Here is a 16,391-nt window from a genome sequence, read left to right on the forward strand (position 1 = left end):
TCTAAATCTCACCCGCACTAACACTGAAGTGATATTAACTGTTCATTGAGTCTCCTTCTACTTTTGAGGTTTACCCAGCTGTCATCATCTATCAGCTGCAGAGAGCGTCAGAGTGCAGTGTAACAGATCACTTAGCTAAGTCTGAAGAAGGACAGTGGATTGGGAGTCCATTGCTCATAACAGCAGGGCTTTGTTAGGTTGGAGGTATTTTTCATTTCAGCTGTTGTCTGCATTCCTCACCCTTTTCCCATTTATGGCTAAGGCCGGTGACTGGCAGGAGCATGGTGCAGCGAGGCTGAGCAGGGCACACGTCTATCTGCCTGTTACCCTCGCGGGTTACCCTTGCGTGCAAAAACTGGGATTTTGTTGTTAACATTATGTAGGATTAAGTCCATTAGTTATGGTTATAAACAATGACAAGAGCAATGTAAAGAATGCCATGGCGTGTAGAATATGAGCGAATATGAGTGTGAAGACAAACATGGTGGGATACATTTTTAAGCTTTTTTACATTTCTGGGCTCAACGTAAGCCTAACGCCATGCTCACTGTCAGCCCATATCAGAAAGAGGGGGAATACTCTGGAGTGTTTGGGGAATAGCCGCGTCTGTGTTTCAGGTACGGGGGTGTAGAGCACTGGTGAAGTCTGCGATGAGGAGCTACAGGATGAGAGTGGTTTCAGACAGGCCCAAATTACAGCACAGTATTGCTTCCCTTTGAATGCGTTCCAGTGACTAAAATAGATATTACGTTGCGTCTGGATGATTTCTCTCATTGTCTCAACAAAAGCTGTGTGTACACACAGGCTTCTCTCTCTGTTGCTCTCGCTCCCTCTCCCTCTCCCTCTCTCTACCCCCTCTCTCTCTCTTTGTCTACTCTTTTATCTTTCTCTTTCTCTCTCACCGGTCTAAATCAGTGGTTGTAGATCTAACAGAGGTCTTGGGTTGTTTATTCTGGTGAGGGGCTTGCATTTTTTCCTTTATTCTCCTTGGTTGGTGATACAGTCATTGCAGTGATTAGGAGTAATTGCGAAAACAAGTTTTGTGGTTTTTTGGTAATTGCAGTGGTCTGTACAGAGCTAGAATTATCCAAAGGGAGTTTTCTGGCAGCAGGAAGGGAACTGAGATAACATTTCACTGGGCCTTAGATAACAGCCAGTCCAGACTAGACCGGCATTATCTTTACAGAACGAACTTATTTTCCCACGTGTGAATCCTGGTACTATCAGTATAAGCAATTAGGAACAGGGAAGTTATTGATTAAATCATTATGTGGTGACCTTCAGCGTATAGCACTTTCTGCGTCCCTCGGCAGGGTAGACCCCATGTCGACCGTATCCATGCCCTTTATATTTGGCTGAAAGGACTAACAGCAGAACGTGAAACACATTTGGCTGCCTGTGACTGTGGGCGAGTGTGAACAGGTTTTGTGTCGGTCATGTGTGGGACAATATGGGTGGTTTGCAAGGTGCGAACCCCGGTCTTGAGGCAGGAGCACAAAGGCGCTGTGTCTTTGGGCCGCTCGCTTGGAAGACGAGCCGGTGTGTGTGTGGAGCCTGGATGCAATGTGAGACACGCACTGGTGCTCGACAGGCAGCGCATTCTCCGCGAGCCGGATGAGCTGTCAGGTTCTTGTTGATGGCCTCCGAGTTCTTCTCTGACAGTGTCTGTGGCCTGCTCAATCAGAGCCAAGGTCAATCGGGGCAACAGCCATATCCTGATCACAACAATGCCATTTTATACTGTATTGAAAGTGATTGAAAGTACGTTCACTGGAAAAGATTCATATGTGTTTACAGTATTTGTTACCATTTCTAACTGAATGTGAATATCAGCTGTTCCAGACTGTCAGTCAGGTATTAACACCCTCCACCCCCACCCCCACCCCAAAGGAATGTTACACTAATATAGCCCCTTCCCCTCTCCTTGAGGCGCTGTTTATTTCAGGATGTGCGTAGGGAAGCAAGAGTGTTTGATGTCTTCTCTGTGTCATAAAGGTTTATTTTCAAACACACATATGTGGCTTTAGTAAGACCAGGTTAACTTTGAATTTGACCATTTGTTTCTCAAGATACCATGGTCATACAGCCTTTTCTTAGGCCAGCCGGTCTGACAGTACATAATGATCTGATGTCAGCAGCTCCAGATGGGCCAGCAGAACACATGCTTTACCCTCATGATGACTGACATGTGAATGTAGCTCTTTATCTTCCGGAGACAGAGGGAATTAAACAGATCATGTTCCCCTTCTTCTGTTTTATGTCACTGCTAGCTGCCTGCTGTCTACCCAACAATCTGTTGCTTTATTTTTGCATTCAACAAATTTCTTTATTTGTACAGCAGTCTTTAGCAAGATCAAATATACTGTATAATCTTTGTTTCTATTGTCATCTTTAATCTTCAAATTTGAAAGCAGTGTTTTTCGACTATTGTTTGTCAGTTACTGCAGTTGTTTAGGGTGTTATGTATAGAATAGTCCTAGAGGACTCTTTTTAAGGAGAGTAAAAAAAGTAATTATAAGTAATTATAAGAATTTTATGGTGTCACAAAAATTGCCCCAAACAAATTTAATTCAAATGATATGAAAGGTATTATGCTCATAGTTCATTTTTATTTTAAAATGGTGTTGTTGCCTATAATCCATTTGGAGGTGCCTGCATTTTGAATATAAGCAAATGTAATGCATATATCTTATCAATATTTTTCACTTGAGTGTTAGCTGGCATAGTTCATCTGTAAACATCCTTTGACACACTGAAAATATCTGTGTTCCAGTCGTGGCTAGCTCAGTGGCTTTTGAACCAGACCAGGCCCACGGCTGTACCCATGGCAGTTGTTACCCGGCGACCGGTGACTTGCTCGTAGGACGTGAAAAGAAACTCAAGGCTTCTTCCACCTGTGGCATGAGAAGGAAAGAACCCTACTGCATTGTCAGTCACCTACAGGCAAGTTGTCTCATCCCCCAGGTGACCCCTGGCATGAAAATCACCTATAATCCAGTACATCCATACAGTGGCTCTGTCCATGTACCACTGCAGTGATGTCAATGACTCAATCGCCAATTAGACCCTGGCTGCTGTCAGCTAGGGCATGGTCTGGATTCAAACCAGGCTGTCAGGAACATCACTGTACCGCGCTTGAGGGCCGAAAATAGATGCACTACCCAAGAGCCCTGACAATGTGTCATATTGGTAACAAGCAAATACATGTGGTAGTATTTGCATTTAATTCACATCAAGCTTTAAGTTTTTGTCCTCAAAAATCTATATATCCATTAAAAATGGCAAGAAACAGATTCTGCCAGTGCTATACCTCTGTTTCTCCAGTGACATTCAGCAGTGATCGATAGTTAACAGTGTCACATCAATAATTAACAGTGACAAGTGCAGTCTGAAAGTCAATAAGATTTGTTCTTGCCTTTCTGTTTGTAAGCTGCCAAAAATATGCACCTGCAGACTTGAACACTTGAGTGTCAAATGTTCAGGCTTCCTCCTCTTAACCCCCTCTTTGAAAATCCTCCCCTGCAGGATGAGAAGAAGTGTTTCCAGTGTGACTCCCGGCGGCCGTACGATCCAAACTACAATTCGGTCAGCCACCGCATCGAGAACGTCATCACCACCTTCAAACAGCACCGCAAGAAGACCTGGTGGCAGTCAGAGAACGGTACCTTTTATATTCTTATTTTTCTCTGCAAAGCATAAGAAATGCTGTTCTATGTCTACTTAATAAATCAACATAATGCGTTAAATAATGCCAATTCTTTATTTTCATTATTCCTTTAAATTGAATTTTTAAAATATTTTTACTCTCTGAAGGACAGACATGAAACTTAAGTCTGTCGTAATGAATAAAGTCGCTTACTCACAAGATACCGAGTTCAGAGAGAAAGAGTGAAGAAGGAGAGAGGGAGTGCAGGGGCAGTGGAGAAAGAGGAGAAGGGTCTACAGGCAGCCACCCTCACCCTCACCTGCGGGCCACAGAGACCCAGCCAAGAGCCTGGTTCTGGACGGCCTTCAAAGCTCGCCTGGATCAGAGTATCACAGTGTTCTGAGCAGACTACACTGTGTCAGTCAAAACCGGCTGCACAGATGTTGATAATTACAGACTGGCCTTCAGCACAGCAGATCACACTGTGCTACTGGGCCTGGAAAACAGCCTTCAGCAGCCACATGCAGACAAGTGGCCTGTGTTGTAACGTGTTCACGCTGATTTTTATTTGGACCCTGTATCACACGAAGCAGGACATTAATGACCGAATGAAATGAAACAGCTAAATGGATTATTATGTGAGGAAACACAAGGCTGGCATACAATCAGCAACAAACAGTCAGTTATTCCATGGCCTCTAGGGAGTAGTAATGCGACATTAATGCAATATTACACAGTACAGCCTGTGGCCCCGCCTGCAGGAAACAGGCACTATTTCTGAACAATTTCCATGGACGTTCTGGTGGAGCCCAAAATATCTGACACTAAACAGTGGAGGATTTGTCCGACACACGTGCTGACCACAGTCGTCTGTCGCTGGATGCAACACTGCTAAATTCCCCTAGGTTGCCCTCAGCGGATGGGGGTCATCGCCCTGTCTGCCGCCCTGCTCTCAATCTTGGCATTGTCAGGCCACTGTCTGTATCTTTGGCCGTGCTGAGGTCTCAATCCTGTCATTGTGTGAGTGTGTGAGTTTGTATATTTTTGTGTGTGTGTGTATGAGGAGTGCTCCTTCCTATCACTGATGGCTCTCTCGGTCAGCATTAGCAACACAACGCCCGCGAAGGAAAAACAGAGAGCTATTGAGCCCAGCAGGCTGCACGCCTTGCCTTTCCTCCTCTCTCCCTTCCTTCCTGTTTGGCTGTGCATTATGAGTAACAGGTTAATCGCAGTTCACTCCCAGCCCTCGCTTCTCACTACCCGTGACCATGCGTCTCAGGGCCTCCCCCTCCCTCCCTTTGTCTGACTGCAACACAAACTCACACACACACACAAGAACATTGTAATTATCCAATGGTGGTTGCATATGGCGGTTTAACTGCTGCCCTGTGTTTTGATAGTGATGTAAAGATGGACATGGTCGATCTTTGGCCTATGATAACAAAGCCTTTCCCTTTGCAGGCTCACACATATCTGACTGTGTCTTACTGGGGAAAACTCAATCCCTCTTAGAGGGCCCTGGGGCAAATGATCTGACGACTGAATCAAAGAGCACCAGGGTCTCTCGTTTCTGTTCTGTCTATTCAGCTCTAATTTTTCAGTCCTGACGCCATTTACTTGATCTCATAGCCGGCAGCATAACACCAGAAAAAAGGTTATGTAGTGCCCCTGTCATTTAGTCTGTGATCACATTCAAAGACTCTTTAAGAAGAACTGTGCTGTTCCACAGGGTTAATAGGTGAAATTCCCGGGCCTGAGACAAAATTACTGTATGTTATTATATTATCCCCAGGCCTGGGACAATGATATTTACCACAAGTTCACAGACCTTTGCCCCAACACCCACATGCTCCATCAGTCTTGCAGAGAAGGTCACTAGAAACCGGAAGTCCCTCTGGTGCAGCTTGGCAATATGTCCCTCACTAGGCTCAGCTGTAAGACATGCTTTCTGAACTTGAGAGCTGTACACAGAGGGAAGGTGTTGAGAGATCCGCGAAGAGTTTAATTAAGTGTTTAGTTTCTCTGTTTAAAATAACAGAACCACGCTGTGTGGGAGACTCTCCACAGCTGGGTCCTGTACTGCTGGTCAGCAGTGGCTGAGGGGTGTTACTTACGGAACACCTTTCAGTGATTACATTCATATTCCTTCTCAGACTGTTTTTTATTATTATGCTTTTTATCTCTCTTGGCTGTATTCTTGCTCCTTTTTTTGCTCATTATTCACATTACCTGTGTGTTCCCTGGCCTGATTTGCTCTCCCTCTGCAGTGGATAGCAAAGAATGTGGTTGCATGTTATATTTCAGTCCATTCTACATGGCACATTGTGGTTTTGTAAGAAGCAGTATACTGATGTAAATGTTATTCTGTGTCTTGTGTGTTTAGGGAAGTCTGATGTCAGCGTTCAGCTGGATCTGGAGGCAGAATTCCACTTCACCCATCTTATCATGACCTTTAAGGTGAGCTTATGTGGATCTGCTACAGTGAAGCTCTGTTAAATTTGGTTTCATTTACATTTTAATATATTACTTATTAAAATGCGGCACCCTGAGCAGTGCACTCACACATGGAATTTGAGCTGACATTTACAGTTTCATTTAAAGTGACATTTGACTTTATTATTAATGAAATGATTTAGTTCCAGTTAGACAGACTGTGGGTCACATCGGTACTATCCATATATTGGGCCTGGCCCATTTAAATTTTTAGTGTTCAAGATTTAGTTGATGGGGGCTGATTGAAACCATTCAGATCCCACTGGTTTTCCAAGGGAACACTTGAGAAATGGCTGTGGTCTTCACGCAGACGTTCCGCCCGGCTGCCATGTTGATCGAGCGCTCTGCAGACTTCGGGCGCACCTGGCAGCCGTACCGCTACTTCGCATATGACTGCGCCACCATCTTCCCCGGGGTGTCCCAGGGCCCGCTGCGTAAGGTGGATGACATCATCTGTGAGTCCCGCTACTCCGACATTGAGCCCTCCACAGAGGGAGAGGTGAGCCATAAGTTTATATTGGATTTATATACCACCTATATTTCTACATTTACTTAATTCCCATTTATAATGTTTTTTACTGCATGCATGTGCAACTAGGGTTCTAGTGGGTTAATTGCCTCCCTCACGGGCATGACGTCAGTGACCTCTGCATCAGTAACATAGTGTACTGGCTGCCTCCTCACTACAGGTCAAATAAAGCATAACAAACTGCCTTCTCCTCTCAGGTAATCTACCGAGTCCTGGACCCAGCAATCCGCATTGAGGACCCCTACAGCCCCAACATTCAGAGTAAGTGAGCAGCGCATCCCAGGCATACCGTGGATGTGAGCGCTATAGCTTGAGTAATTCACCATGGCAGCGACCCTCGCACTTGCATCAAGTGGCCACTATCAAGACCATAGCCTCTTTGAAGTGCAAATTGGATTACACTTGTATATTTATGTTGAGCGTTGCTGTGAGAGTTAGGAATAATTATACTCTAACTGTACATCATATCTGATGCTGAATTACAGAGTGAAGGAGAAAACCTAATGATTTCATTAATGAGAAGCATATACTTGCAGACACCCACACACAAACACATAACATGAGTCAAATCATGTTGGTGTAAAATGAAGCGAACGAAGAGAAAAATGGAAAAGATATCTCCCACACAACCAGGGCTTTTCATTCTGGCTGCCATTGTTCCAAGAAATCAGTGCACTCAATTTTCCCTGAGAGTATCCGGGGCAGATCTTAGCCACACTGAAAGACTAACTAGCATCCACAGCAGCCATTTTCTGCTCATTCTTCTCCATTGGACTGAAAACCATTCAAAATGGCTGATGAGTATGATGCACTTCATTGACTCTGTGTGATTGGTGTACTGTGTGTGTTGGAGCATAATAGTTCTTCATATATTGTCAAATTAACTGTGATAGGGAAGGAGGGGGGGCTGCTTTCTTATGAATAGCTGTGGTAATTGTAAAATGGCAGAATTTCATTTCACATTTAGGGGCCAGTAGAATTTTCATGTGTAGCACATGATATCAACATCCGATTAAAATACTATTGTTTTGAACGACCACCAATTCCCATATGTTTCAGTCCAATTACTGATAAATAGAACCGTTAAATGTATAGTGTTGTATGATATTATTTAACTTTATACATGGAACTATGCAACTCAATGATGTTGCTGGTTGGTGAGCATGGGAATTTTGCTGAAGAGGTATTTCACAACCGCCAAGTTTTCTTTCTGTCGTATCCCAGGAAAGGATCCAGCTGCTGCCTCTGCCCTCACATTCTGACCCAGCTCACATTAGCGATGTGATAACCGCGCTCCCATGTTAAAGCAGTGAACAGGACTGCCAGACACCTCCCCCCCGTGGTTCCTCTTCTCTTTAATTTCAGTCGCATAACTCTCTCCGCCTCAGATTTCCCATCACAAATACATTAGTCACTGAAATCCCTTCATACTGCGTATCCTGCCCGGTTCTGTGTGTCTCATTGTGCCTCCGTTTTTTCACCACGGAGGACTGAAATAGCGGAACGCCCTCCCCCAGAGAGGGAAAGGGAGCAGCTTTTGCTACAGTCAAGGTCTTGAGAATAGGGCCCCACTCAAAGAAAAGAGAGACGGACAGATAACAAAATCAGCGAAAAACTGATCGGACTTTCAATTGTTGTTTCTCGTGCTCTTTCTCTCTCTGACAGACACACACACAAACACACAGACACACACACACACACTCTTTTGTCATGTGTTTTCCTCCAGCAGCACTTTCACTTCAAAGCCTGGTTAGCTGGACTTTGCGTGTAAATTCAGATGACCGCATGATGACCTTGAAGGTATGAGTGCAGTTATATAAAAGAGATGATGTCCAGGTGCATGCACAGATTTATGAAATACCATAACTGCACAGACAGTGCTGCAATGTGTTCTCATGTAAAGGTTTATTTCATGGCATACATGAGCTGATCCTGCAAACATCTCCCACGGACCGTGCAGGGGTGTGTGCGAGCCTGTGTTTTTTGGTGTGTGTTTGTGGGGGTGGGGGGGGGGGGGGGGGGTTAGTCCAGCTGGACTTTGACTTAGCAAATGTGCTGTGTCTGTAAGTGATTTATCTGTGCCACATTCGCTGAGGATACACACAGTAGCAGCAGTGTCTGTTTATGATTTTAGCACTCACGCCTCTTTCCTTGATTTGCACCACGTCTTGCCCCATTACCCCTCTCTGATCCAAAGCTAATCGCTGGGGCACAGCGAGTCTGCTACGCTTGGCTGGAGGCCATTTCCTCCCACCTGAAGCTGGGCTTCCCCCACAGTGGCACTGATAAAGCGAGCTGGAGGCACACTTCCTGCTGCCAGCAGGGCGTGGTCATCCAGAACAAAAGACCTGGAACAAATAGACATGTTTTTAAAGTTGGTGTTTGAAGTTCTGAAAAAAGTTTCTAATATTTCAAAAACCCTCCTAGTTCACTAGATTTGCTCTTTTTCTGTCTTATTTATGAAATCTTATAGCTAAATAATCCCCTCCTTCTCACCCTCCCCCTCCCCCCCCTCTTCCCCTCCACATTTCTGTCCTTAAGACCAGCTGAAGATCACCAATCTGCGTGTGAACTTCACCAAGCTTCACACTCTAGGAGACAACCTGCTGGACTCACGAGTGGAGATCAAGGAGAAGTACTACTATGCCATGTATGAGCTGGTGGTGCGCGGGAACTGTTTCTGCTACGGTCACGCGTCCGAGTGCGCCCCCATCGCTGGGATCAGAGACGACATCGAGGGCATGGTGAGAGGGGGAGGGGGGGAGGTGGCAGTCCCTGCAGTGGCTCATTGCTTTAACTCTCAATGGTAAAAACCTGTGTTTCATTTCCTGTGTTAATATTGCCACAGTCTTGAATACACTGCGATTGTGCAAAGGGATTGTGATCATTTACATCATTTGCTGGAATTGACTTCAGAAAAGCTTGAAATATTACCCAATGGGATGAAAACCAGCAAGCCGTAAAGACTGGATAGTGGGTTTCATCCATGTTTGGCTTGAGACTACAGATGTAGTCCATTCTTGGCCAAATCTTGGATCAGTTTCCATCCTTTGCACAGAACTGAATATGATAATAGTTCTTAGTTGAACATTTTCAGTACGTAATACTTGTCATACTGTAATATTTTATTTGGCGCCCGCAGGTGCATGGGAGGTGTGTATGCAAGCATAACACCAAGGGCCTAAACTGTGAGCAGTGTGAAGACTTCTTCAACGACATGCCGTGGAGGCCAGCTGAGGGCAGGAACACTAATGCCTGCAAGAGTAAGTGAGCCACAGCAGCACAAGGACCCACTTTATACTGCTGCCTCAATGGACATTTTAAACTCTTGTTATATTAAGCTTTGGCTGGTGTTTAGTTTACTTGGTCTGTTCTCTCATAAATAGTCTATTCATTTACATCTGAAAGATTTAATCAGGTTTGTGACAACCAACCTTCTATCTATATGCCTTGTCTGATTTTTCCCAGAATGCAACTGCAACGGTCACTCTAGCCAGTGCCACTTCGACATGGCGGTGTACCTGGCCACAGGGAATGTGAGCGGAGGGGTCTGTGATGACTGTCTCCACAACACTATGGGCCGCAACTGTGAGATGTGCAAGCCCTTCTACTACCAGGACCCAGCCAGGGACATCCGGGACCCTGGAGTGTGTGTGGGTGAGTGCAGGAGGTTCATTTCACTGTGTTTGGAAGAGTTGGGCAAATTCATTGACGGTGTCGTGTGGTTTGTGTAAACTGTATGTATTTCTCTGTGTGTGTGTAGTTAATGACTTATCTTATTTGCCCTGTCCAGCCTGCGATTGTGACCCTGATGGCTCTCTGAATGGGGGCATGTGTGACGGGCATGATGGCCCCTCCCTGGGCATGATTGCTGGCCAGTGCCGCTGTAAGGACCATGTGGAGGGTCAGCGCTGTGACAAGTGCAAGTCTGGCTTCTTTGGGCTGAGTGCGGAAAACCTCCGCGGCTGCCAGCGTGAGTCCCCCCCCATAGGCACCCTGTCTGTCCCAGCACACACATCAAACCCCTGTCTCTCTGCTACCCCACAGAGGGTGTGTGACAGTGCTCCTCTTCCCCTAGGCTGCCAGTGTGATCCCCGGGGAATGGTGTCCGAAACCCCCCAGTGTGACCCTGTCAGTGGAGACTGCTTCTGCAAACGCCTGGTGACCGGGCGCAGCTGCAACCAGTGCCTGGTAAGACCCCAGTCCTGCCTACTCTACAGTAAAACCACACCCAGCTGCACCTCCACCTCCACCTCCAGTCCTCTTAATCTATACCGCCACTTGTGTTGTGCTACATTCACACTATTTTATCCCCACCTATGCACAGTAAAATGTTCAGTGTTAAATAAACTGTGATTCAAGCATATTTGATGCCTCTTGCACTTACTGTATATAAACGCTGTTAGAATGAAATGAACACAAAAGATTTTACTGAGTACTTTGCCAAATATAGTTCCTCTCCACAAATCTACAAATATGTATGCACCCTATGACATATTTACTTTATTCCACAAGTCCTTAACTTATTTATCTATCTTTAAACCATATTTGAACATTTTCTGCCTACTTTATCTGTTACTGTTACTTTATCATAAGGGCAGCACTGGATGTGTTTTTATAGGCTGCCAGTGAATCATCTCCTTGCAAAGACCCTGTTTTCTCTCTTGGCCAGTAACAGTATCCAGGAATGTGCCCTCCACATTATGCACCATTGTCTAAATTTAGTTCAGGGAGTCAAAGCCTTTCCGGATGATTTACACATGCCTTAATTGGCTCTTGGATACAGGAAGCCTCCTAAAACTTGATCTAAGGCAGGCTATACTGACAAGTATCCTGCCCACATACTGTAACCGTATGCTGTTTTAGGTTATTTTCCCCTCTTTACCTTTGCTGGTTGTCACAACACACAAACATGCACATACATGTGCACACACACACAAGCACACACACAGATACACACTCTCTCTCTCTCCCATCTCAGCCACTATCTACTATCTTTATTATAAAAATGCACCTAGAAAAAAAAGTTTTCATTTGTGGGAATTAGCTATTACTTTGAATGTTTGAATATGTTACTGGAATCTGAAACAGTGAAGTGCCTGATCGGCTCAGTAACTGAGGTGGAGCAGAATAAAGGGATCTGGGCCTGTACAAGGTGTGTGTTCAGTGTGTGCCTCTAGAATACAGTGAGCTGGGCCTGTACGAGGTGTGTGTTCAGTGTGTGTTCAGTTTGTGCCTCCCTCTCTCCTCCAGCCAGAATACTGGGCTCTGAGTCATGACCTGAATGGCTGCCGAGACTGTGACTGTGATGTGGGCGGGGCTACCGATAATCAGTGAGTGTTCATCCTGTCTGGACCTGTGTGTGTGTGTGTGTGTGTGTGTATGCATGTGTGTTTGTGTGTGCGTGTGTGTGTGTGTATGTGTGTGTGCGCGCATGCACTTGAGTGTGTGTATGTGTGTGTGTGCATATGTGTGTGTGTGTGTGTGCATGTGTGTGTGTGTGCGCGCATGCACTTGTGTGTGTGTATGTGTGTGTGTGCATATGGGTGTGTGTCTGTGTGTGCCCTTGTGTGTGTGTGTGTGTGTGTGTGTGTGTGCATGTGTGTCTGTCTGTGTGTGAGTGTGTGTGTGTGTGCCCTTGTGTGTGTGTGTGTGTGTGTGTGTGTGTGTGTGCCCTTGTGTGTGTGTGTGTGTGTGTATGCGCACTGAGGTCTTGTCTCTTTCTCAGTTGCTCCATGGAGACAGGCCAGTGTCGCTGTCGCACTCATATGAAGGGCCGTCAGTGTGACCAGGTGGAGTCTGGATACTACTTCATGGCCCTGGATCACTACCTCTATGAGGCAGAGCTTTCTAGACTGGGACAGGTAACATGAGGGCACTCCTACCATGACTGCTCATTTACACTATCAAAGCACACCTTATGTTTACATAGTTCTTTGTGTTTGTGAATTTCCCCTGGTGCATGTGCACCCAGGGTGTAAGCATGCATTGGAGTGATCATGTGTATATGTGTGCCTGCCAATGAGCAGTGGGTCCAGTGACACTCAATCTGAATGTAAATATCCTGAAATTAAAGCTGGCACTGAAACCTGAGTGAACCGTGTAGGAATTACAGCCATTTAAAATTGTGTCACTGTCCAAATACATACAGACCTCACTGTATATGTGAAGGTTTGTCAGCCCATGTCAGTTAGTGTATGTGTACATGTGTGTAACTGTGTGGGTGGGTGTGTGTGTAACTGTGTGTTCTGCCAGGGCTGTTCGGTGGATGAAAGACAGCACCAGCCAGGCCGGCCGGTCTCCTGGACTGGCATCGGGTTCGCCCAGGTGCCTGAGGGAAGCAGCCTGGAGTTCACCATCAACAACATCCCTTACTCCATGGAATATGATGTCCTGATTCGCTATGAGCCACAGGTGAAGGCCACACCTCCACTGTATCCACAGCATGGACCACAGTGTGCCTGTCTTTGCCCACAGTGAGACCCAGTCTTTCACACATACGGTGCTGTTTGGTTCTTCTCCACCAGGCAATTGAAGTCTCATTACTTTACCAATGTGGTTCCTCTGCTTAGTGGGATAATGTGTATTTTGGGTTGTACCCCAGTGAGTGAATGTTAGTGTATCAGTGTAGGTTATATCTGTGAATGTTAGTGTATCAGTGTAAGTTGTACCTGTGAATGTTAATGTATTAGTGTGGGTTGTACAGGACCTGGGTGAATGAATGTCAGAGTAATGTGTGATCCCCAGATGCCACGGGACTGGGAGGAGGTGCGTGTGAAAGTGGTGCGGCCTGGTCAGATCCCCACCAGCAGCCCGTGTGGGAACACCATCCCTGCAGACGACCTGCTGACTGTGTCTCTGCCTGCTGGAGCCAGGTCTGACTGGGGACTGCATTATCGTCACAAACACACGCACACGCACAAACACACACGCATTCCCATGCACATGTATATGCACTCACACACACACATTCCCACACACACACACACACATATAAAACAGCATGACTGATTGTGAGGAGGACATTCCATTTTGTTTGAGTGATATATGGACTGAATGATTGTGCAGGATGGTTTGTTGGTTGATTGATGGATGGCTGTACATTGATGCTGTCACAGGTACGTGGTGCTTCCCCAGCCTGTCTGTCTGGAGAGGGGGGTGATGTACACTCTGCGCCTGGAGTTCACTCGCTACTCTGGTCGAAGCAAGGTCCCCAACACCAACATCCTCATAGACTCGGTGAGTACCAGGCCACTCCCACCACTGTTTTACACCTTAAATAATAATTTTAAATAATCATTTGTTACATTCACTACATAAGCAAAATGAACCCTTCTGTATTAAGCTGGTATCATTCATATGATCTTGAGGTCTGGAGCACATGCCTGTATCATGTTCCAGTTCTTCTTCTTCTTCTTTTTTTCTCCTTTCTCATATCCCCCTACCTGTCACCCTCTGTATCCACTTTCACTCCTTCCCTCACCCCATCTGTCTTTCCGCCCTCACCGTCTCTTTTCCTCCCTCCCTCCCTGTCACACAGATTGCTCTCATCCCCCGCTACTCCTCCCTGGAGATGTTCATTGCTGGGGACCCTGCCTCTATCGCCCGGAAGCAGAGCTACGAGCGCTTCCGCTGTCACGAGACCGCCAAATCCGTGTCGCGCCCGCAGCTCAGCGACTTCTGCGCCAAGATGATCATCAGCATGTCAGCCATCATCAACGATGGGGCCCTGGGTGAGTAAAGCGGGGCAGGCTGTGGGGTACTGTCGCTCACAGTGTGGGTCAATGTCTCTCTTATCCTCATTCTGCAGCACAAGCATGCCCATGGTAATGCATAACAGCCTCATATAATGCTCTGACTTATGGTAGAACCTATGCACTTGTAAGTCGCTTTGGATTAAAAGCGTCTGCCAAATGACTAAAATGTAAATGTAAATGTAAATATAATGGATACACACACACACGGACACATGCCCCCACACGCACATGCGCACGTTCACAGAATGGAGTAATCTTGTTCCGCTCAAACCTGTGGTGTTATTTTCTTTGGTGATGATCTTGGTTTTACGGTGATTTGCGTAAGGCTCCTGGGCCGATGCTGACACAAACATGGCTCTCTCCTGCAGCGTGTCAGTGTGACCCCCAGGGCTCCGTCAGCTCAGAGTGCGACGCCCGTGGCGGACAGTGCCGCTGCAAGCCTGGCATGATTGGCAGGCGCTGTGACAAATGCGCTCCTGGCACCTACGGCTTTGGGCCAGCTGGCTGTAAACGTGAGTGTGTCCCGCCCCCCTACACAGACCTCCACTGTCTTTTATCCAATCATAATACACAGCAGCGCACCTACTCTCATGCTGTTTGTCAGCATGCTGTATTCCTAATTGCTTATGTAGAAATTACTGCTACTGTTTGTGTTGAAGTCATTTATGATTATTGCTTTTACCTTAATTATCTTTATTTGCTTTGAAGGCATCTTTAAACAGGATAACACATTTTGTATCACTTAGCTCTGAGGCACTACAGACACACAAAGTGTATTTTCATTGCACGCAACTGATTCAGGATCCCCTCAGCACTTACTGCGACAGTGAACATGAAATTTGAAAAAGAAAATGATGAGATTTACAGGTAACTGCCTGGGGCAGATGTTAACTCTCTGTGTGTTTCTTTTTCGGATGGCGCCCCCTGCTGTCTCCCTGCCCAGCGTGCGAGTGCAGCCTTGATGGTGCCCGAAGCCGTCTCTGTGAGCAGTACACGGGGCAGTGCCAGTGTCGCCCTGGCGCCTTCGGCCTCCGCTGTGATGGCTGCCAGACTGGCCACTGGGGCTTCCCCAACTGCAAGCCCTGCCACTGCAACGGGCACGCCAAGGAGTGTCACCAGAGGACCGGCAGCTGCCTCAGCTGCAGAGAGAACACTGCAGGGGACAAGTGTGAGAGGTAAGGACATCTGGACAAAGAGAGGAGGGAGGGAGAGCAAAAGACAGGATGGGGGCTTGCCTAAAAGCTTTTGTAGGCATTGGGTGATGTTATTGAACCCCTACATTAACCTGTATTGTTTCCCCTCGTAGGTGTGCAACTGGATACTATGGCAACCCAGTTCTTGGCTCAGGGAGCCAATGTCGGGCCTGCCCCTGCCCCGACGGCCCCTCAAGCGGACGCCACTTTGCCGCCTCCTGTTACCAAGACAACCGGAATCGGCAGGTGGTCTGCAATTGCAAACAGGGGTACACAGGTGAGCATGGCTGAGTGGCCTACGCATGGCTGAGAGGCTAACGCATCATCACACCCATGAAGAGTGACTGAACTGATATTTGCACACAGTGCAGATACAGTCTCTCTCAGAAATACACAGGAGAGGGTTTGGTTTGACAGGCAGACTAATCACCAGTCCACCTGCTTGCCAATATACCCCACCATGATCTGGATTTTTGTAAGAGTGTTGACAACCTTTCAGAGTTCATGTTAGGGACTCTAGCTGCCCAATTCCATAAACAATGGTAATCCTGATGAATCACTGTCATGATGAATACTTTATAGAGCCCTTAGTTGTGTACACACTGTGGGTAGTGTTGGTTTGAGAATGTGTACTGGTGTGGTAAGCCTGGTGTCAGTCATGCACACACAGTAATGTCTCAGCAGTAGAAGGAGAGGAGAGTTGGTGTTCTATTTCCAGGTCAGTAATGTCTGTCATTTCCCCCCAACCCCATCCCACCCACCCCTCAACGCAT

The 16,391-nt window shown here is 46.5% G+C and overlaps 1 protein-coding gene across 2 annotated transcripts in view; it reads left to right on the top strand.

Annotated features, from left to right (window-relative positions):
• Positions 1-16,391, top strand: part of lamb2 (laminin, beta 2 (laminin S)) — a 33,101-nt gene that overhangs the window by 7,695 nt on the left and 9,015 nt on the right. For both annotated transcript variants that reach the window (XM_061257854.1, XM_061257852.1), the window contains exons 3-21: positions 2,774-2,943; positions 3,526-3,661; positions 6,030-6,103; positions 6,450-6,638; positions 6,866-6,929; positions 9,210-9,412; positions 9,811-9,931; positions 10,137-10,325; positions 10,462-10,641; positions 10,747-10,859; positions 11,922-12,001; positions 12,397-12,532; positions 12,924-13,082; positions 13,416-13,543; positions 13,787-13,907; positions 14,209-14,401; positions 14,794-14,937; positions 15,369-15,600; positions 15,732-15,895. In XM_061257854.1, coding sequence (XP_061113838.1) covers positions 2,774-2,943; positions 3,526-3,661; positions 6,030-6,103; positions 6,450-6,638; positions 6,866-6,929; positions 9,210-9,412; positions 9,811-9,931; positions 10,137-10,325; positions 10,462-10,641; positions 10,747-10,859; positions 11,922-12,001; positions 12,397-12,532; positions 12,924-13,082; positions 13,416-13,543; positions 13,787-13,907; positions 14,209-14,401; positions 14,794-14,937; positions 15,369-15,600; positions 15,732-15,895 — 2,796 coding nt within the window. The remainder of the gene's footprint in view (positions 1-2,773; positions 2,944-3,525; positions 3,662-6,029; positions 6,104-6,449; positions 6,639-6,865; positions 6,930-9,209; positions 9,413-9,810; positions 9,932-10,136; positions 10,326-10,461; positions 10,642-10,746; positions 10,860-11,921; positions 12,002-12,396; positions 12,533-12,923; positions 13,083-13,415; positions 13,544-13,786; positions 13,908-14,208; positions 14,402-14,793; positions 14,938-15,368; positions 15,601-15,731; positions 15,896-16,391) is intronic.

This window comes from Conger conger, chromosome 10 (genome assembly GCF_963514075.1).
Source record: "Conger conger chromosome 10, fConCon1.1, whole genome shotgun sequence".
Classification (NCBI taxonomy): Eukaryota; Metazoa; Chordata; class Actinopteri; order Anguilliformes; family Congridae; genus Conger; species Conger conger.